The 22,197-nt window shown below is 36.8% G+C and overlaps 1 protein-coding gene across 1 annotated transcript in view; it reads right to left on the reverse strand.

The window, feature by feature from the left end:
• Nucleotides 1-10,427: 10,427 nt before the first annotated feature.
• Nucleotides 10,428-22,197, reverse strand: part of pcdh11 (protocadherin 11) — a 105,945-nt gene continuing 94,175 nt past the window's right edge. The window contains exon 5 of the mRNA XM_016252967.1: nucleotides 10,428-10,640. Coding sequence (XP_016108453.1) covers nucleotides 10,428-10,640 — 213 coding nt within the window. The remainder of the gene's footprint in view (nucleotides 10,641-22,197) is intronic.

Genomic DNA, 22,197 nt, shown 5'->3' on the forward strand with positions numbered 1-22,197 from the left:
GCACACGCGCCTAGATTACATCCTACTGACCCGTGTGAAGATAAAGGACTAGGAGCTAAAAAAAAAAGATTACTTATTCACATTCGATCGGTCTCATATTAGCTGCGTTTCACTCTCCTTGTTGATAAATTGGAAATGGAGCGAGCTACGTTTTAAGGTTTTCTCTCAATATGTCAATCCTAAATAGCCCAGATGCCTCATACTGTAGGTAGATTAAACGCCCTACTTTACAGAAGAATTTGCACATCATTTCATCAATATGCAATACACGATTTGCACTAATATTAATCTAAAACGGCTTCAGCTGTATATTAATGAGATACCAAAAAATGACACGGGTTAATAAAATTACTGTCACCAAAAATACAACCCCTAAGATGCCGAGTCTATTTAGCTTTAAAAGAATATATTGACACTCGGTTATTTTGGTCAATAATCCTATCTGAGGCCCATCTTTATCCTTGGCACTGTCTGCATATGAAAAATGAGAAAGAGGTGAGGACATGCATTTTAATCAATTCGCCGTGGCATAATTTAGAGACCCACTTCTCTGTGCAGACACAACTGTCCTAACATTAGACGCTGGTAAATAATCGGGCATAACTTGCGTTAAAATGTCATATATAAGTAATATAAAATATGCTTAATTTGGGCTCTTTAAGCAAATTGAAAAATAAAAAAGACTGCTATTAGCGTTGCTACACAAATAAATGAAATTAATACAAATTAAGATTAAGTAAAAAATATAATATGCTTAAATTTCATTTGGCAACATAATGCAACCAATTTTTAAAGCTCATATTTAGTCTCCATGTGACAGTGTTGAGGTTTTTAGGACTTACTGTTTGCATAAGAGACAAACATTCTTGTTGAAGCTATTGGTAACAAATGGCATTTAATAAAACATCAACATATCAATTTTTCAGTGGCTTTCTGTGTTTTCCTGTTGCATCTGAACGAGGCAGCAGGCTGTTCGTACCTATCCCTTGCACCATGTCGAATCAAGCAGGCTGGATTCTGTAGACGTCAAGGAGGCGAGTGTTTCTGAAGGATGATGGACTTCTAACAAAATGCGTTTGATTGATGGAACTGGAGTCTGCAGTCTGGTCCTGTTCACAAAGTGAATCAAGAGCATGAAAAATTGATGCTTATCCAAGACATACATCCTGGCATTTTAATGCTTTGATAATGAGCTGCTCTACATATTTCTCTGGCAACCATACATGAAAGTGCCCCTGAAATCATGCCATTTGGGAGAAACGTAATCAAAATGACATTTAGATGATGAAGCCTCAAAGTGTCATGAACAGAAGTGTCTTTGCAGCCTGTCCATGTTCTGGACACAACTGGTCACGGATGAGTACACACTCAGTTTACAAACAAAACAAGTTTGGTTATGAAAAATATAAATAGTTGAATATGCCATCATTCTTTTATTAAATTTTTTGATGTATGATGTAAATTTGAAATTGTATAGAAAATTGAATATATGATAATATTACATTTCATTTTTTTTTATAAAATAAAATAGTTTCTGATTTAATTTTCTGCTTCATTTCTGATTCTATGAGTTGTATAGAAATACACAGACGTCTAAAATGAATCTGTCCAGCTTAAAATAAATTTGGAACATTGTGGACAATAACATTCCTATAAAGTGTTGGAGTTTACTTTGAAAGTGAGGTCTAACCTTTAGAAAGAAATATTCACCATCAAACCTTCAGAACCTGTCGATTCTGCTAGCGTGTGGATTACTTCTATTGAAGAGAGCACATGCATATTTAATTATCTTTTACTTTGTGAATCTGTATTTCTTTCTTTTTCGTTTTTTTTTTTTTTCCAAGAACAGGTGATTTCGATTTTCAGAATCACATTACTTGTCAGAAAAATGAGACACATCGCCTTGATAGCCAGTTGTTAGCAAGTGCTTTTGAGCTGGATGTTTGAAGTTCCCCCACAGAGTTCAGAATACTTTATCTAGAGATGCAATCAAACGTGACAGCTATTGATCCATCCTCCAAATCAGACATGAGACTTACTGAACATGCTAACAAGCACCGAATAGCTGTTTTAATTGTCAGAGCCTTTGAAATCCCAGTCAGAGAGTTCTGCGGTGGGTTTTCATTCAGAACGCACGTTCATACGCAAAACACTTCAAATGAGTCTCCAAATAACGTCCTGAAGGACATATTCTTAGTGACTGTTGGATTGAAGGCAGTTATGGATATTTTATCGGCAAAAGGTATCTGCTCCTCATTAAAAAGTTATTTAATCCCCTTTATGAATGTTAATTAAAAAGCTAATCTGATGATTTCAAAACCAATAAAAGCTTATAGAAATTCGCTCTGTGTACTCAAACCAGCAGGATATTTTGAAGACATAGACAGAATTAACACATAGAAGAGCAATATTTAAAATATTTGAATTCATTTGGTTCATTTTGGTGCGACTCCTGATTTATATCATCCCCTGTATGTGGATAATGTGAGAAAAAAGCAATCAGAATGAGTGTGCAACCAAAACTATTATTAATCTTTCTCAATTATAATCCTTTTCTAATACATATTACAATTTCAAGTTGTAGCCTATAAGTGAACACGTATTAAGAACAAACACATATTAACAATGAACAACAGTATATTTATAAGGTATAAATGTATTTATTTATTTCATTTTTGCCTCCAATCCCCAAAACACAGCTGCTTAACACACTGTTCTGGAGCTTTCTTGTATGACACATTCCTAACTCTTCCAGGGAAACAAAGGAGATTTTAGTGCTTTGACTTGACTTTCCAGATCAATACATTGTCTCCCCAAGACAACTATCAATGGCATTTGAAGTAGACTAAACACAGGTTCCCCTCAATATCAGCTCAAAGAGTCAACTCTTCTCTAAAACCCTCTTGGCTATGAAGGATAAACAGATGAAACCAATCAAATCCCACCTGACCAGGGCCAGACATGAAACAGGCAAAGACAGAAAAGGAAAAAAGGGCAAAACTGGCATGAGAATACTAAAAATGTATACATTCATACTGCCGCCGGTTTAATTTAACTCGGTCTTAATGCGGCAGCTGCCAAAACCCTGCAGCACAAAATCAGTTATTTGTTTAGCTTGAGAGAAGCCAACTTTGCAAATATGGTTTGGTTCAAGTGACCGTCCCAATATGATTACTTGTGTCCCGTGGAAGGTCTTTAACAAGCATGCAAGCAAAAAAAGCTTTTTCATCTGTTTTCATTCCTTTTAGACTCAAGCATTTATGCATGCTGGGCCGAGGATGAGATGACTTGCTATGATGGTTGAGATACAGACATTGCTTTGATGCAGTTGTGTCATATTACAATTCTGAGTGAGATATTACACTTAAATAAGTCAGAATATTGCTATTATGATAAAAAGGGACAATGGCAAAAACTGCTTGCTTTTCAGGATGTCTCAACATCAACCAGAGACTCGCAGTCAGTCACTGACACATGTGTTTTCATCTGAAGCACAGATATTATTTCACAATGTCATTTTTTTTTTAAACTAAAACCTGACATGATATATCAAAATCGAAACAAAAGCAACATTGAACAGTTTCAGTCATGCAGCCTGTTCTCTTGGTGGCAATTAGCAAATATTTTTGAATGTAAGAATGTTCTGCACCTAGGGCTGCACAATTAATCGAATGCGATTGTCATGCGCATTTAGTTAAAAAAGCCGGTTCTGTAATCAGCAGGAAATCATCATCACGTGCTTTCAGATGGAGCAGAATTTACTACACATAGCCGTAGTTCACTGACAAGTTACGCAAAAAAATCGCAATCGATTCTGAAATTGAAGAAATCGTTCGAGATAATGACAGCATAGCTTCTCCGTGAACTACGGCTCTGTGAAGTAAATGCTGTTCCATCTGAAAGCATCTGAACATATTTTTACTCCAAACTCACTTCATAATATCAGTCGAGTCTTTGAAATAAATCCTTCTGTGAGATGATGTGGCTTCTTACACAGAGTAAGGCACACAACATATTACATAGTATTTAAGCAGTGATAAAGGCATTGCATTATAAATATACTTTATTTTAATTAAAATTATAATAAGAACTCAAATAAACCGTATATTGCCATAGTCGTGTTTTTATTAGTCACGTTGAATCAGTGAAAGCAGTTGAATCTTCTGTTTATTCACCCATTTTCTGGGTTTCTTCTGCGAGGCGTATTTGGAGTTTCAGCGCGAGAGCGCCCTCTGGCCTTTCGATGGAGATTTACTGCTGATCACAGAACCGTGCTTCACTGAAAGATACACATGACAATCGAGGCTTCTGTCGAATCGCGATCTCGATTCCATTTCGATTTATCGTGCAGCCCTATCTGCACCTATAAAAAGTCACAATTTCCAGGGAGGATTCTGATTGGGAAATGGAAAACAAAATGCAGTGTAATTAAACTACACATTCTTTACTGATAACTGAATAAAATAATAGGCAGCCTGATTTAATGAAAATGCATTTGACGCAGCATCCCATCACTTCTGCTGTGTTTATAACATTGTTTTACATGCTCCGCTTGAGATTATCCGAAAAGGCCAACCTAGCATCACTAACAGCAATAACAGCTATGCTCTGCCAAAGTGAAAGAGAGCGAGCAAGCATTTAATATCTCAGGCTAAACCAACTCCATGCATGTTTCAGTTCTAAACACTGCGCTAGAAAACGATAACAAAAATTGCCCATGAATGCACTTAGGGAAAGTATACATTAACTTACTCCGAAAGTGTATGGGCATTGTTAAAACTGTAATCATATTATATTTAGAATTAATAAAATGGATTGGTTTATTTGAGTTAATTTTTTTTATACATCAGATTAGATCTTAGAAAGGCAAGACATAAGCTGGTCACATGAGGCCATATGCTACACATCAGGAAATCTCTCACTGACTAATACTTTACTAATGACGCGGCGGCAACATGCTATTAGCTGGTAAAATGGAGACTCCCTGAGACTAAATTGGTTAGACTGCACAGTAGATACATGAGAAAACCTTTGCGTTCAAAAGCAAAATGAAACACTGAAGACTGGAGTAATGCATCACAGAAATGTACCTGAACAGTAATGCACATGCAGTGTGTTGCTTCATGAGGGCAGTCATAATAAAACCACATGACCAAATAGATTTTGGTAGCCTACACTATTAGACATTTTGACTTTTCGAGTAACTGAATCACATCTAACCACGAATAGCGGTCTTCTACAACAGCAAACATGTGCAATGCAAACAGAAATAAAAATCATTTAGCACAGCTTGTTTGCGAGCATCTTCATTGGCTGCTCTTTTCCATTAGTCACCTGGTGGCCAAAACATAATGCAATTGCTACCAGTTTTCCACCAGTCCAACGTCTGCGAGGGTTATTAAGGATGTAAATCAGAGCACACCGCAATGCTGCATGAGTATAGCTCTATAAATAACCCTTATGTAATTCATCTGACTTATTTGGAAGGAAACAATGTGACTCATGCAATCACGAAGCACACCATTACGGCAAATTAGCTTTGTAGTGTGTAATACTCACCTCCTTACAAAGACAAGACTCAACACTTTCAAGGCAAAGCTTAATATAATTGTATTTTACACGCTGAGTGTCCAAATGATTCGTTGAAACTGGAAAAAAATGCAAAAGTTTGTTTGCTTAACAAACGCGTAACCACCTGGATTCCACGGCGGCGCTGATCCCAAACATACAGTTTAATGCATAATACTGTTTGATGTTAAGTACAAAGGTTTGGCCGCCTGAAGGGACAACGGAGATTTAAAAATGTTAATTGCATGAGAAGTTCCCTTTTCCCTCTGCCAGCTGTTTGGGAGGAGGGAAGCACAGGGTGGTGGCAGAGAGACAACAACGTCCATGCTAATTCGGCAACAGCAGAATGGAGTCTTCAGCCAATCGGCCAGAGGCCGTGGCAAATGTGAGCCGCTCGGAGCACAGTGTGGCAAAAATTTGCAAACTGTACTGGTGACCGTCTGATAAAGAAAGCCTGAGGAGGCAAGGCAAAAAGGAGCCATAAAACGAACGGCCTCCTGCCTCATAAATAACACTAACATAAATGTCACATGAACTTTATTTCGAAAGCGGGCGGTCTAATAAAGACGCTGTTTTAAAAAAGTCGTATCCTCTGCTTTTCCACTCGCTATTACTCAAGCCACGATGACACGCGAGATCTCGCCTGGCCACCTTTCCGCGCCTAAACCTGCTTCACGTCACCTTTTCCTTGGGTCTGCCACCGGTACTCTCTGTTCTTTCTCTCAAACCCCCTTTCGTCTTGCTCTGGCTCTCTCTCTCTTGTTCTCACTCTTTTCAAATTGAGACGACAAGATAAGCGATTGCCACAGCTACAGCTGCCTGCTGCTCATTGATAAAACCATATCTAATCCGTCTTGGGCTCCCTACGCCTCCGATGCACTCCTCTCACAGTCTCAGAGTCTGTCAACTATCTCTCTATTTGAACTCTCAACCACGGCGTCAGCTTTTATCAGTGAACTTTTGGGCTAGGAAATGCGGAGCGAATGAGACTTGTGTCCTCGTCGAGCTCACATTGGGGGTCCCATCACGCTCGAGGAGATGACGTCAGCCTTTTCTCTGCCGTTTGACGCCATCTCCAACCGCTCTTGTGCTGCTGATTATAAATAAATGACATGATTTTGATCAATCTGGCTTTTGCACAACAGCAAATAATCTTGGGATAAAAGTGCATGATGTATTTTTCATTTTAAGCAGCGTTGGATTGCTCATATTTATTCATGAGGCTGTCAGTTTGGAAGCTTTCAGGTTTTTCAGCTTGTGCTTTGACAATAGAATAAATGATAGATTTTGTGTACAAAGAATGGTTTGCTTGAACGGATGAAGTTGAAGTGAAAAGAAACAGTGCGATAAGATTGACTTCAGAATTCCCTCTCGGATTTCTCGTATATCATTTGCTGTCTGTTGTAACTGAATTACCTGATAGCAATTTAGCTTCCAGACAGAGGGGAAAAATATATATTACCAAAAAAATAAAAAAAGGTGTCCACTTTGCCAATTAACCCCGTTCCCAAATGACACAGACGTCGTGCTTCCATTTACAAGGCTGATTTTATGAAGCCTGAGATGCATCCATTTCAGAATATTAATGAGCCACAGAGCAATCACTTAGCATATGCAAATCACTGCTAGTGTTATAGTTTGTTCCTTTCTACAAGATGATGCACAAGAGCGGCCCATTACCAAGCCTGTTGTTATCTTTCAGTGTATGAAAAATAGTACACAAAAAATTACAAGGTCAGATATGGAATTATTAGTGTTTGGACTGTGGTGTACAAGCCATCCAGTGCACGTCAGGAATATGACATTAATAATATACTAATCTGCACATAGCCCTAAGACAAAAAATTACTGTAACATTTTCAAACATCAAAACTGCATTACTAGAAGAAATAAATTAACCCAAAAACGAACATTCTGTCATCAGTTACTCATCCTCATGTTGTTACAAACCTGTATGAATTTCTTTCTTCCGTTGAACACAAAAGAATATACTTTGAAGAATGTTGGTAACCAAACAGTTGATGGCAGCCAATGACTTCCATAGTATGGAAACAAATTCTATGTAAGTCAATGGTTACGTGTTAACTTGCTACTACAGTTGGGGAGTAACTAGCTAAAAATTACGTTTTACAAAATGTAGCAGTGTGGTGTGACAAAATGCTATTTTTATGTCACATTTTATTGTGCATAAAGCAAATAATCAAACATGTTTTACAAAAGATCTCTCTCTTAAAGGGACAGTTTACCCACAAATGAAAAAGATGCTCACGCTTATTCCACGCTTCTGGTTTTTAAAGAAACATGAGAGATTTCTGATCAACACAAATACATCAAATATAGCAAATTATGTTGCACATAAACATTTTAGCTTCCGTTGACAATATTTCATTTGCTCTATGTATTTGTGCTGATCAGTGTTTACATGTGAATAAAAGCCTAAATTAAACTTGTTAATTATATAAAGGGATCATATTTCTTCAGAAGACTTGGATTAAACTCCTTGATTGGTGGTTTGATTTTGCGATCTCTTTATGAACCTTTTGAAGCGTGAACATTTTTGTGGAATGGCTTTTAGTGGAGGGACAGAAATCATTTAGTGTTTCAAAGATGAATTAAACTCTTTGAGGTTTGGAATGACATGAGGGTGAGTAAATGATGTCAGAATGATAATTTCTGGGAGAACTACCCCTTGAAATCGCTTAGGGATGATTCATCTGGTTCATCTTCAACAGATCAGTGATCAGTTCAATAGTTCAGTGATTTAGTTGAATCATCACTCAGTGTTGTTCCCAAAACTCAAATGAAACTCAAACTGTACAAGTCATTTCACATCTTCCTTTTACAGTGAAATAAAGATTTAGTTAAATTGCCTTGTTTTGAATTCACTTGCATAAATGACATTGTTGTTTAGCTTAGCGTTTAGTGTAAATTTACACTTAATTATTTTAATTATGTCGCCCCAATATACTTACTGTTTTTGTGCCAGACAAATACTGCTCATTTAAAAAGAATTATATAGACAGATAATTAAATAATATACAAACATAAATGTCTCTTTATACACACACACACAAAGTAAAAATAGGGTGTCAAAAACATTTTATATGGAGATATGTGTTTGCATGCATAGAAAAATAATACTGTCCAGTTCATCAGACATATACAGTATATTAATATGAAAAATAGGGATTTGAATGCATGGATACGGCTCGGTTTGAGAGAACATGTTGCGTTATCATAGACAGCAGGCCGGTTCAACAACAGCTAATCTAAGAGCAAAGACTGGCCATCATGTGTATGTAAATAGCTTGGCAGGAGTAGAGCTGAAGAAATGCGTTCACTCTTACACAACACTGTGAGTGTCATAGCTCTGCTGCAGTGCAGAACCCAAAGACATTTGAGCTACAGTCAGAGCAATTGTCTCATTTATGGACCAGACAGAGAGAATATCTGCAGGTGTACGCAAGCCAATTTATTTCACTCCCGTGCTTTTTTTCTCAAATTTGTGTTGCCTCAAACTACATGAATAATGTTATGGTAATTCAGCCATATTATTGATGTGTAAGCCAGAAAGAGATGAAGAGATCTGTGCTGATCACAGTCCCCCCACAGTTTCCTCATGATGATGCCGAAATGAACCCTGGAATCAAAGGATCCACCAGCCGCACTGGACCGTCCTACGATATTTCAGATACAAGGGCTTTACATCCCCAGGTTACGGCGAGAATCAAACACAAAGACTGCTTTATATGCCGCATGGTGAAGAAGATCTACCAAGCTTACATTCACAAACACCAGTCGGTCATACTAATGGCCGTGCAATATAGAGTAGCCCGGCAGTAAATACTAACTAGCTCTTTTGCGCCTCATTAAACAATAACAACTTGAGCAAATAAACACCCTCCCTAAACAAGCATTATTTGCTCCGCAAAGCACTATTGCAGAGGGCAGCATAATGTTCACTTAGCAGCAATGTGCCCTATAGACTGTGTGCATTTCTGATCCTGCACCAGCACAGACTGAAAACAATCCAAATCAAATATTTCTAGGGAAAAAAATGGAGATTTCTTGGATCAGATCTAAATGAATGGACAGCACTTGAACGGGATGTCCATTGATTTGAAGCATGAAACTCAAAACTTCTGTGGAAATATCTACACACACTAGTTCAAAAGTCTGGAGTCAGAAAGTATTTTATAATGTTTATAATTCATAATGTAACAAAATATTTTTATTTCAAATAAACAATGTTCTTTTGTACTTTCTATTCATCAAATAAAAAAAAAACGAAAAAAAATTAACTTTTTTCACAAAAAATATTAAATATTAACTGATATTCATTGATTTCAACATCGATAATAATTCAAATAAAAAATGTTTTTCAGGCACTGAATCATACACAGGAATGATTTCTGAAGGATCATGCGACACTGAAGACCAGAGTAATGGCTGCTGAAAATTTAGCTTTATCATCTCTGGAATAAATTACATTTTAAAACATATTCAACTAAAAAGCAGTTATTTTAAATTGTAAGGATATTTCAGAATATTAGTGTTTTTACTTTGCTTTTGATCAAATAAATGCTGCCTTTGTGAGCATATGAGACTTCTTTCTTTTTAAAAAAACAAACAAACAAACAAACATATATATATAAATCTTACAGACCCCAAACTTTTAAACAATAGTGTATAAATCAAAGTGCTAGAAAGATAGATAAAGAATTAATAAATCTGTGTAAACGTGATATAGAAACATCGCTTGGCAGTTTATCAGGCTTGGCTACATGGAAGCTGACACAGTTGTGTCCTCTGCCTTTTGCCCGCTCAGCTGCTGAAAATGTGCTGGTAAAGGACAGCGGTCAGTACTTACTGGACTCGGGGTCAGAGTTGCCGTCACCCTCAGTGCGGCTGTTCGGTGAGGTCTGTTCATAGTACTCTTCCTGAGGGAAGCCCAAGGGCAGAGGCTGGGTGGTGCTGGCACCGCTATTGGGCTCCTGCTCTCCAAGCCCGCTGTCACTGCAGCTCTCCTGAGAGCCGTCCGGGAGGTGAAAGGTCACGCGGCGTTGCGTCTGCTAAAATACACACACAAACACACAGCGGTCAAGCTGAGCAGGCAGTGGCTTCAGGCTTTCAGAAAGAAACAGGAGACTTCGTTTTGAATATTTATTCCTGTGCATCAGAGTCGCAGCTCTGGACCTGCAGCTGTATGTGTTTTAAAATGAAAAAAAAAAAAAAACATTCAAGATGTCTTATCTTACTCACTGTAAGAAGTGAACACATACATGTTATCTTACAGGTAAAGTGTATAATATTTGAATCATTAGTGTCGGACTAGAATCTAGAACAAAAAAAAAAGTACAGTATATATATATATATATATATATATATGCATGCAGCTAAATATCATTCTGCAGAATAAGCAAAATCACATAAACATAAAATATGAGTATTCAAAATTGTTAACAAATAAAGTCGGAGAGGATCAATCGGTTTTCAAATGAAATAAATACAGTTAAATTAAGTTTAAAAAAAATAATACAATGAAATCATTTTTTACTCTAATAAAACCCTTTGATTGAGCACATGAAGCACAGTTTTTCGACTATCTGAAAAACACATTTTGAGAGTGGAGTGTGCTGCATGGTGCCAAAGTTATTATATTGCCAAGTATCATTGGAAGGAATAAACAAAATCACATAAACATAAACTTCAGTTATGAGATGACTGTCAGCAAGAACGGCAAAGTATCATTTGATCCATTTTAATAAAATGGTTCCCGTCACTACTTGAGACACCGGTTCTACTCGGCTGCTCTGCTGAATATCGACGCCTTGGTTTCTCCCTCTGAGCATTGTGTTTCTGATTGATAGAGACTGCCCACAGTCATGCAAACTAGTGATTCTTTTTCACAAGGCTCCACTGCTTTCGACCCACTGGCCCAATTTAGTCAGCGGAGGAGGATGTGGATCAAGTAGCTTTAACCAGGCAGATCTGGGAACACTATGTAGATTTTCTTGTTCAAAGGAGGAGAACCTCTGTCTGTTCAGGGCTGAGATTGGTATGTAAGGTGACCTTTTTGCAGTCTCTTAATTTGCTGGCGGTAAGAAGATGGCCACGGGCAAGTGCAGCCTTTACAGGAGTCCTTATAAAACAGGGCGCCTTTATCTTCTTCTTCATCTAATATCACATTAGACTCTAATATGCCAATATCAATTTATTTGCTTTTTCATATTTATGCCAAGGATAGCCAGTGACATTACTATAGCCAAAATGAAAGGCAAAGCAGTTGAATTCACAAAGCCAAATTCACTGCAAAGAATAAAAGCCATGGTCCTGAGATACTGATGTGATTGTGTTTGTTTTTTATGGCTCTGAGTATTTCATTTATATGAGTATTCATATTTGACTGGAAATAAAAGATACCTAAGATATATCCATGCAGTATCAAATATGCTTTCTATTAAAACTCCAGTTGGAATTAAAAACAAAAATACATGCAGAACATATTTTCTTATGTTCTTAAAGCATTGCACAAAGACATCAAGAATCAAAAGTTAATCATTACCACATGCTCAAGAGCTCTAGGGAATTTAAACCAGCCTTTTTCGAATACTTCTCTTCTGTCACTATGATACACAAATAAAGGCCTTATTGTGATATTTGTGAAAGCAGAGAAAAGGAATAGTTGTGTCTAAAAAAAAAAATCTTGGCGCTAATAAAGAGCATGTGTTTCCAAAAGCAAAATACACATCTCCAAACCACTTACCATTCATTTAAGGACTATTGGTGGATTGACAAAACCAAATCCGTACAGTTGGCATACTGAATGCAAAGCTGTGAAGGTTCATTATAGTTTGTGTTACTGCCACCTCAGAAGCATATTCAAAACTGAGAAATCAACAGAAAGCTGTCAAGAATATCAAACAACGGTAATAACCATTCCTTAGAAGTTACTGTATGTACTTGGTTTGTTGAAACATTATTTTTTTTAGGTTAAAATTTAAAGGGGTCCTATTATGCTTTTTCACTTTTTAAATTTTAGTCAGTGTGTAGTGTGTATGTTTGGGCATAAAAAAGATCTAGAAAGGAGGTTGTGGTTAGAACGCTTGGTTGAGTGAGTGCATCAGACGAGACGATGAAGAAGAAGTGCTGCTGCAGAGTTAGTGCATCAGAGAAAACCAAGAAGAGGAGCTGCTGTGCTGTAGCTTCAAATTGTAGGCATGTCTAGACGTACAACATGACGTAGCTGGGCGCCGCGGACAGACAACGAACGGCGCCGCCGGTGTGCCTACACTCAGAAAATAATGTATTCGAATTTTAAAGACGTGGCGCAACGTGACGCTGCGCTTCTCGTCCGGTGTGCGACCGCCTGAAACGCTGTTTTTTTTCACCTCCATGCCCAAACGTCTTTGTTTGGGCTTCCGAAAGCGAATGATGTCAGGAAACAGTGGTTGCAATTTATTTTTTAACTCTGTCCCTGAGCATTATAACCCCAATTTGCTATTGTGTGCTGTGCATTTTACTGAGGACAGCTTCCACAACACGAGGGAGTACAGTGCCGGATTCGCCAAAAGCTTTTGTTGAAAGACTGAACAAGGGGCGCGGCAGTACTGAAACACCATCTAAGCTGTTCGCCAATCACAACGCACTGGGACAGCTAACCAATCACAACACATTTTGTTTTTCAGAAGGTGGACCTTCATCAAAGCCGGAACTAATAGAGTCGTTTGTTCCAGGCTGGGGATAAAGGTATTTTAATAATGTAAATTATGTGAAAAATAATGCGTTTTTCGAACCACCAAGCATGAGAGCATGTTCTAGTACACCCCCAAAACAAAATCAAGACTTTGTAAAAGAGCATAATAGGACCCCTTTAAACAGCCAGTATGTTAAAAATAGGCATGCTAATAAGCAACTAGTTAATCATGAGAATTGGTCCCTATACTAAAGTGTTACCAGAATATGTACATCTCAGGGCCTTATATGCATTTTTTTCTTTTTTTTTTTTTGCCCTCAACAGTTCATTTTAAATGGCCCTGCGGATCGACAAATAATGACAAATAAAAAAAAAATACAAAATATTCCATCTAGTCTTTAATTTAGCCATCATAGAAGCTGTATGGATAAAAGAATAAGCAAATGATGATTAAAATAATTTTAGATGTAGTATATCACATCACGCCACGGGCATCCCAAATGTAAAAACTGTCTAAAGCGATATTACTTAACTTCATGTTAACAATTAGCTTGAAAACATTCAACTTATTTAACATTTATAAATGACAGCGAGAGTGATGAAGATCTAAAACTGCTGTGAAATGTTATATAGTACTATAGTTGTACTGTCATCAGCTCTCTGGGGTTTTCTGAGGTTAATTTCTCGCTTTAATTATGAGGTTAGTCAGTGGGCTTTCACAACTCTGACCTCTGAGTGTGATGTTAGGTGGTTCATCTCTGATCTGAGCTGACAGAACAACAGATTGTCGCTGAGGAATTACGCTATCTATAATTCAGAGGCCATGCAGTCGCAATAAGGCATAAACTGAACTTTCCATGATCCTGTTTAAAATAAACCATACATTAGCTGGCTTGATTTGCTGCTTTTGGAATGTAAAGTAACATGCACATGATCACCAAACATGCTAATGAGAGTCTCATACATGTCTTGTCTCCTTATTTGGGAAAAGAGGCTAGCTGGATTCATTAGATGCCTGGAGTCCAAACACAACTGGTCTGAATCTTGAATAAGTTATCAGTAACTGCATATGAGACGTCAAATGCTATTTTATCTGCTCTTATTTCCTTTTCTCTCTTTTTTACTGAATACTTCATCAGGATCTGATTTGAATCATCATAATGCCCCTTAAGAGAAATTCATTGCAATTTAGTTCTATAATTCAGAGGCCATGCAGTCGCAATAAGGCATAAACTGAACTTTCCATGATCCTGTTTAAAATAAACCATACATTAGCTGGCTTGATTTGCTGCTTTTGGAATGTAAAGTAACATGCACATGATCACCAAACATGCTAATGAGAGTCTCATACATGTCTTGTGTCCTTATTTGGGAAAAGAGGCTAGCTGGATTCATTAGATGCCTGGAGTCCAAACACAACTGGTCTGAATCTTGAATAAGTTATCAGTAACTGCATATGAGACGTCAAATGCTATTTTATCTGCTCTTATTTCCTTTTCTCTCTTTTTTACTGAATACTTCATCAGGATCTGATTTGAATCATCATAATGCCCCTTAAGAGAAATTCATTGCAATTTAGTGCCGTAAAGATGACAACAGTCAGCTGTCCAGAAATGTGCACAAATATCACTTCAATGCTTCTAATTGCTTTGCTCATTCCAAATCTACTGTCATAATTGATTAATTACAGCTGTCAAGGACATTTCAGGAGAATTTACAGCCACAAGGCTCCACTCTCTATTATAAGTCTAAATGGACTGCAAAAAGCAAATGAAAAAGACACGAGAACACTTAAATGTTAACTTTGTGTTTTTTTAAAGACATTGCATTAATACTTTCAATGCAGACCACATATCTGTACATGTATGTTTTTGAATGTCTGAATACATTTTTTAAAAGTCTTCAGATCTAAAACATAAACCATTTGACTTATTTAGACAAGCATACATTTTCTTGAACCACTTCACTTTCATGAAACATTCAGAAAAAAAAAGAAAAAAAAATTGCAAACTGAATCCAAATGGGACTAACATCTAATTCATGGTAACACGTTAGTTTAGCTTTTACTATTAACTAGTTGAAACACATACTGTATCAATGTTTTATTCTGCATGACCATATTATAAATCCCTTATTCCCGAACTGAACAACTACCTTACTAACTATTAATAAGCAGCAAATTAGGAGTTTACTGATGCAATAGTATTAGCTAATAGTGAGAAAAAGTAAAGTATATAAAGTATACATTTGTATGTTTATATTAACATACTTTTTATTCCATGAATTCTATAAACACTTAAAGGATTTGTACATTTTGGTAAATGTAAAAGGATTTATGTTTTGGATGCTGCATGTTTTAATGTCTGTCTTAACATACGCAAACGTCTGTGTGTCATCTCTCCCGTCTATACGCGGGTTAAGGTGTGTACGTATTGTGAAACATTATCACTTGTTTAAAGACCCATGCCAGAAATCCATAAAACAAACACAAGCTGCTAGAGGAGATACCAAGACCAAACAAAGCCTGTCCAACAGGATAAAACATCGCCATCAAAAGTATGTGCATAGAGATAAAAAAGAGGAGAAACAAGCCAAGTTCAGTAACAAGCCAACTCCTGCCAAAGCCCCTCGCCGGTGGCGACCCAGACAATGTGCAGATGGGGCTGGATTGCTCACTGAGAGAATTAGATGGTGCTTATATTAACATGAAGAAGAGGGAAGAACATCAGCCGCTCTGCTCCAGAGGGAAGTCACAGATCAGTGCACCGCCATGTCCTTTCTTCCAAGCAAAGTCACAACATCACTGTTAGCCAGGTATCTGTGGACCACCAACTGCATTTGGAGTGACAAACTGTCGCTGTTTGGGATTTACAAGCCAAAGCTGCACGTCTATATAGAAGGTTAATAGAAGCTATAAAAACAAGCTGTGAAAAACCTAATTCCCTCTGCATTGTTTAACAAACAGGATCTCAGGTGCTGTGATTTCCAGAAGGAACAGAGATGTATCACCATACTGGGTATGTAAAATGCGGTCTGATATAGCAGACATTTGCTTATTTTGAAGAATAGTACTAACAAGCAAAATAACATTCACTTCTGCTAAAAATATATTTAATAATATAATATAATATAAACATGCATATTTATTAATTTAAATATTATATTATATTATATTATTAGCAGTATTAAATGTAATTTTATTTCACAATATTTTTTGTTCAACTTAAACCACATATTACACAGCCAGTGATTATAATATAATGTAATGTAATGTAATATAATATAATATAATATAATATAATATAATATAATATAATATAATATAATATAATATAATATAATATAATATAATATAATATAATATAATATAATATAATATAATATAATATAATATAATATAATATAATATAATATAATATAATATAATATAATATAATATAATATAATATAATATAATATAATATAATACATTTTAAAATAAATGTTTAATTCAGCAAGGATGCATTAAAAATTGAACAATAAAGACTTTTATAAAAAAAATAAAAAAAAAATCAAATAAGTGCTGCTCTTTTTCCTTTTGAACTTTTAATATAATATAATATAATATAATATAATATAATATAATACATTTTAAAATAAATGTTTAATTCAGCAAGGATGCATTAAAAATTGAACAATAAAGACTTTTATAAAAAAAATAAAAAAAAATTCAAATAAGTGCTGCTCTTTTTCCTTTTGAACTTTTTATTCATCAAAGAAAACTAGAATTAAAAAAATGGTTTCCACCAAAATACAGAACAGCACAGCTGTTTTAAATGTTGATAATAATAAAACAATGTTAATTAGAATAATTAAAATCATTTCTGAAGGATATATTAAAATAGAATGAGCTTTGATTTTAGTTTTTTGATTTTTATTTTTATTACTATCTCACAGCATTACTGTTTATACTGTATTTTTGATCAAGTAAAGGCAGCATTAGTGAGCATAAGAAACTTCTTTAAAAACATAAATTAAAAAAATAAACGCTAATGTGTATTTTTGTAAAATTTTACATATATATATAATTTGGTTCTCTAAAAGCTCTATATATTAAATGTTAAAATATAACCCGAATACTCATCTTTGGAAGGGTGGGCTAATAATATTCCCATGAATAGGCTAACAAATATGTGAGCGCTCACGTGGAGTGACCAAACGAGCTGCTGCAGTCGCTTCCCATCATCCCGGCTCTGCAGATCCAGGCAGGGGTGATCTCCAGCAGTGGAGTACCGTGAAATAGCATTATGGTTAATTTTCTCGTTTGCTGCTGCTCATGAACCAGTAAGGCACCAACAGCCATCTCTCCAGATCTGCGCACAAGCTCAGCTCAGAAACATGAGCCGCCTCTGCTCATTTTCCCTTGCTCCCTGCAAATAAACGGCACATTCAAGACCTGAGCACACTGATATTCTTGATTTTGAGACTGGGGAGATGTTGTTTTAACCCTTTGCTTTGACCCAAGTTCTATAAAACCACAAAACCAACCAAATGAATCATCAGACGGGTTCTAAATCAAACAACATGTGTTTTTGCAAAATGAATAAATGAGGCACGTTCTAAAAAAAAAAATACAAATGCAAAAAAGGCAAACGACCAGCGAGTGCAAAGGTCAGCAACAGACTTGTAGGTTCTCATCAGCTGAAGGTGAACGCTTTGTCTTGCTTCTCTTTTTGTTGCCAAAGGGCTCAGTGAAGTATGTGAGTAATGACATTGAATTTAGAACAACGGAGATTAGTTTTAAGAACATTGCTTTCATGGTACCGCCGCTCACAGGGACAGCAGGTTATGACTACACCTCAAACGATTGAAAAAATACACAGCAACAGCGTTCAAGGGATTTGAAGTTGACATGGATGGCCGCCTCGAGAGCAACATAATTAACTAAATGCCGAAGATTACAGATCGCTCTAATCATAACTTTGTGCACGCTGACCCTGGGTTAGCACTTCATGATAATGAAAAGATCATCCATGCTGGGGCAAGCACTTCAGAAACAAAAAAAGACAATCTCCAACCCTTCCACGCATCAAGAACACTGATTCACCAGGCATTTGCAAGTGACATTTGCTCAGAATAACATTTGCTCTTTTGATGGAGCAGAATCAGAAAATTGCTTGTTAAATCTGTTGTAGTTCTGACAAGAGCTGATGAAAAAAAAGAAGAAGAAAAAGAAAAAACTGATGAAAAACAACTGTCAGTTCATTAGGCATGTGATGGCCAAGGCACTGAAGTCATTACACTCTAACTATCCTGAAATTTTAAGCAAACCAGAGGTGACTAATGAGTGTGAGCCATTCAAAAGAACAGGGTTTTTAAAAGTACTGAATCATTAACGGCGCCATGAAAACAAAATTGGAGTTCTGTGGCTTTCAGTCCATCTCTATTAGCTTTGACGCCAAATACACTGAATTTAAATGTTCACAAATTTCAGATATATGCATTTAAAATCACAGTCTTTCTCAATTGCTTCCTAGGTGCTGCAGTGAAAAGAAAAAAAAAAAAAGGCAGCCCACTGCTCTGTTTGTGTGTCCACAGTGTGTGTTCACTACTCACTACTGTGTGTGTGTGCACTTGGGTGGGTGAAATGCTGAGCACAAATTCTGAGTATGGGTTACTTGGCTACACGTCATGTCACTTGTGAGAAGAAGGAAAAAAAAGAAAGATACTGATGACTCAGCCTGCACTGCAGTTTTTTTGTCTAATCAAACGGCTTTCTAGAATGTCCCGCCCCCTAATACCACCTGCAACCTACTAGTAAGGAGCAAACCACGGTTAATGGCTTTGGTTTAACTAAAGTCTAAAAAACAATAAATAAATGACAAGCCCTTTGACAGGTCCTGCTCAAGCATCCTGAGTTAATAAGAACATCAACATGGAAAGGAGAACTGCTCATCAAGCCATTTCACAAGGTCTTTTGAAGAACCCGATTCATGTTATTTCTAGAAATCTCTTTTTGCTCACAATGCTTTTCTACTGCTGCAGTTCTTTAGAAACCTGCTCTGAAATAACTGTGTAATAATTGTATTCATGCACTGGATGACTGAAATAGTTTAAATATTTGATGCTCAGCAAGGCTGGATTCATTTAATTAAAAACACAGTAAAAACAGTAATATTGTGGTTTCGGTAACACTTTACAATGAGGTTCATTAGTTAAACATTAGTTAATGTATAAACTAACATGAACTAACCATGAGCAATACATTTGTTACTGTATTTACTAATCATCACTAACGTTAGTTAATAAAAATACAGATGTTCATTGTTAGTTCATGTTAGTTCACAGTGCATTAACTAATGTTAACAAGATTTTAATAATGTGTTAGTAAATGTTGAAATTAACATTAACAAAGATTAATAAACGCTGTATAAGTGCAGTTCATTATTAGTTCATGTTAACTAATGTGGTTAACTAATGAACCTTATTGTTATTTTAATATATTTTAAAATACAATTTATCCCTGTGATGTAAAGCTGAATTTTCAGCATCATTACTGCAGTGTCAATATGCTAATATGCAACTCCAACTAATATGCTGATTTTCATGCTCAAGAAACATTTATTATTATTATTATTATTATTATTATTATCAATGTTGAAAACAGTTGTGCTGCTTAATAGTTTTTGTGGAAAATGTGATATTTTTCCAGGTTTCTTTGATGAACTAAAAAAGTAAAACAACAGTAACAACATTTGATTGATATTTAAAGCTTTTATAACATTATAAATGTTTTTATTGTCACTTTTGATCAATTTAATGCATCATTTCTGACCTCCCAATCATTTGAAAATATCATTTATATTACTATTTACTACTATGTAGCTTAAGCGTCAAAATGCATTTGTGCCTGAAAACATTTTAGCATAAAATGCTAGTGCCTTTTTAAACATCAAAAGAGAAGACGTTCATTTGATGTGTTGATGCAAGAATTTCATAATAACAAAATAAAAGCAATACAATGAAATTCTGTTTAATTAAGTGTGTAGGCAAATTCAGGCACAGTCTTTTTCTTTTTCTTTTCTTTTTTTACAAGTGCAACTTGCAACATGTGCTTTAAACAGCCGAGTCCGAATGAGGCAACGAAGAAGCTCAGCTAGAACTATATTTATGGAGTTGAGACACAGCTCCCAAAATTAGACCCGTATGTATTGATAAGCCACATCACACGTATTTACCTCTGCGAAAGTGTTTCTATGGGTTCTGCATGATGTGTCTGATTTCGTATTGATTCGGGTGGTGGAGCAGAGTGACTCTGCAGTCAGCAATGATTACAGCATTAGCAGGTTGACAGAGCTTGTGGTGGAATACATTCTCTGCTCTATGTGAACCTCAAATCAGGACTTCACAGGCAGTCACTGACAGAGATGAAGACTTTCGTGCATGTCACGGGGAGAACTGCATATCAAATGAAGCATCAAAAATTAACAATAAATAGTGACATGCCTCCAAAACGAGAACAAAAGACGCCTGCAAGGCAGCAAAATAGCATTCTCTCCCGAGGGACTCGGTAATAGCTCAGGAAGAGATAACGTTGTTTAATTTTTAATCACAGATTGTGTTTTCTTTGTTTCGAGGATAATAAATGAGCAATTTGATATTGAAAAGAAAAGCAGGATTGGGATGTCGAAGTAGCAACGGTGATGAAGAGACGCCGAGGACCACGGGACGTGAGAATGACGGTCGCGTCTTTTGATCCGCTCGTGAACGGAAAGCAAGCATTCGTGTCGACAAATCAAGAAATCAGACAGAGAAGAGGGCCCACACGCTTTCGTAGCAGAGGCCGGATGCATTAGCCGAGCATACTGACTGATGTGGCCTGTCAGGTCTTCAAGGCTTCAGACAACGTGGCTACACAGTAGCGTGGGACAACGGTGGCAAAAAGCATCCCGTCAGACGCCACCGACGTAATTGCTTCTGTCGTGGAAAACAACTGAGATTCATCAAGGCAATGAAATATTTACACAGTGGCCTCTGGTTTACCCATTTTAAATGAGATGTAGATCTCAACAGGCACAGCATTTTATCTTCTGGCAGTGATAGAAGTGGAACAGCTCCTAAAAAGTTCCATGACATGAGTTGAGCTCTAAGATAAGGATGGCCAGCTTTGGTGTCTAGATGAACAATACAGAAGGTGGGCTAGATGGTCTTAAAAAGCATATTCTTGTTTTTAGATAGATGGTTCTATTCAATTTGGAAAGTAGGCTGAGAATAAAGCCTCGCTTGGTGGTGTTTAGCCCCATAAACAGATTAATAACTAATGCTTTCACAGTAGGGATGGGCAATATCGAACAATAGTATCTTGGTATTTTTAGGCTGAATGGCGACATACAATACATATCTCGGTATTGTCAGGGTTCTGTCACTTCGGTCTAGTGTAATTCATAGTTTTGTGACAGAGCCCTGACACTCGCGTCATGTCATTGTTTTCATGTGAGCGTGCGGCTTCGAGTGTGCTCGAGCCGTGCGCTCTCGTCTGCGTGTACTGTTTCATGTTGGAGCGTGGTGTTCAGATCCCGGCACTCATGTCTTGAGTTTCGGTTTCGTGTCGGGGTCCGGACACTCGCGCTCCATGTTCTGTCAGTTGTGGGAGCGTGCGGTCTCGAGTTCGCTCGGCCGTGCGCTCTTCTGTCCACGTGTGTTGTTTTGTGTAGCACACGGTTTGTGTTCAGCCGCGTGCTTTTCTTGTTGTCTTGTGTGAACACGTGGCTTATGAGTTTTCTCATTAGCTGCGTGTTCGTGTCTCTTGTTCTAGCACATGGCTTGTGATTTGTTTTGCTGGCCATGTGCTTGTGTTTTGTTTTGTGTGAGCACATGGCATTTTGTCTTTGATTCGGTGTGCTCATGTCAATTGTCTTGACCCCTCCCATCTTGTTACCTGATTATTAGTTAAT

Source organism: Sinocyclocheilus grahami, unplaced genomic scaffold (genome assembly GCF_001515645.1).
Source record: "Sinocyclocheilus grahami isolate Dianchi unplaced genomic scaffold, SAMN03320097.WGS_v1.1 scaffold1145.1, whole genome shotgun sequence".
NCBI classification, from domain to species: Eukaryota; Metazoa; Chordata; class Actinopteri; order Cypriniformes; family Cyprinidae; genus Sinocyclocheilus; species Sinocyclocheilus grahami.